Source organism: Benincasa hispida, chromosome 10, assembly GCF_027475165.1.
Source record: "Benincasa hispida cultivar pf3 chromosome 10, pf3_genome.v1.1, whole genome shotgun sequence".
NCBI lineage: Eukaryota > Viridiplantae > Streptophyta > Magnoliopsida > Cucurbitales > Cucurbitaceae > Benincasa > Benincasa hispida.
Window position 1 is genome coordinate 34,237,241 of NC_143487.1, and position 1,467 is coordinate 34,238,707.

Here is a 1,467-nt window from a genome sequence, read left to right on the forward strand (position 1 = left end):
AGAGGCAAATAGAATTATTATTATTGTTATTATTATTTATATAATGAACACCAAATTTTCCAACATGGACCAGATTGCCACATGGAGCGGCCGAATCCCTAAATACACATAACAAATATCTTTTCACTTTATACCTAATATTTCATCCAATTCAGCCACCACAATCACTCAATTTCTTACACATCTTACACATTATTGTTATTATTAAGGCTAAATTGTAAAAAAAGACTCGGTATTTTGTCATTTATTTAAAAAATACTCTTATTATTTCAAAAATACTGATGACACCGAATCCTTCTTATAATTTAACCTATAATTAAACTAATTATGTTATAAAACTCATGAATTGGTTTTTCCTAGTAATGTTTGAGAGTGACATTGAACTGAACGACGGTGTAACCATTTGGAATGTCGGTAACAACATTCTTACCAACAGCAAACCCTCTGGCAAACCGGAATTTGCCTGTCCCCGACACCACACCCAGCTCTCTAACACCTTCAAACTGTCGGCTCGTTCCTTGTATTTCAATGCTACTCCCATCCACCAACGCCAGCGTCAGAACCACCGCCAAATTGCGCCCATCAGCCGCTGCCACCATGTATATCCCCTGAGCTCGCCCAAGCGCTGTCGAGTTCGGTTCCGGCCCGGCTGTGATTGGGTTGTCGGTGACGAATATCGTCCCGAATTGGGTGAAGTTCCACGGCTTGCCGGCGACTCCGGCGACTGGGATGAATGTGGGGTTTGGGCCATTGGCGAAATCTTGCAAGTACAGAATCATATTGGTCTGTTTCAACTTGCGATTTCCTGCTACGGCGGTGGCGGAAATGGCGGCTGTTGTGAGAATCAGTGCTAAGGAAAGCTTTGTTGTGAAGTGTGTAGCCATTTTGGGGCGGAGGGAATTGAGCAAAGGAATCTTGGAATGGCCTTTTTTTAAAAAAAAGAAAAAATCTTAATTTTTTTCTTGAGGTTGTGATTTGGTTTTTATTGTGGTGAAAATTAGGTTTGTTTACAGCTGGGTTTGGGGTTTCTTTTGTATCTTATATGTGTTAAAGTGTGGATTAAGTTTGTAATTTTTTTCTATCAAAGTTTACAAGAAAGATTCATGTATGAACATGGAGAAATATAGTGTGTATTTGTTGATGTTCTTGTTTAAAATAGAATTTAGCTATTGAAGGAAGATGAAGTAATTTGCATATACTATTTTTCTCGAGGTTGATATTTTTTTAATCTCATTTTGCTGTAGTAAAGAAAGAAAAAATATAGCTATTATAGAAAGAAATTTATAAAAATTTAAACAAGTGTAGTGGATTTATTTTGTTCTTTCTTTTAAAAAATGTTTAATAAATCTTTAAATTTTCAATTATACATTTCACAGGCCTATAAATTTCCAATCTTGTGTCAATAGGTCGTTCACTTATTTGATATTTTCTAAAATTCATGAAATTATCAGACACAAAATCAAAAGT

At 35.8% G+C, this 1,467-nt stretch overlaps 1 protein-coding gene across 1 annotated transcript; it reads right to left on the reverse strand.

Annotated features, from left to right (window-relative positions):
- LOC120089351 (pterocarpan synthase 1-like) lies at positions 1 to 1,104 on the reverse strand. The gene has a single exon (XM_039046790.2). It carries the CDS (start codon positions 882 to 884, stop codon positions 357 to 359), a length of 528 nt encoding a protein of 175 aa, XP_038902718.2. The 5' UTR covers positions 885 to 1,104; the 3' UTR covers positions 1 to 356.
- Between the last annotated feature and the right edge of the window lie 363 nt (positions 1,105 to 1,467).

What these genes read in the sequence shown, in the direction of transcription:
- LOC120089351 (XM_039046790.2), bottom strand. Translation starts at nt 884, where the DNA reads ATGGCTACACACTTCACAACAAAGCTTTCCTTAGCACTGATTCTCACA.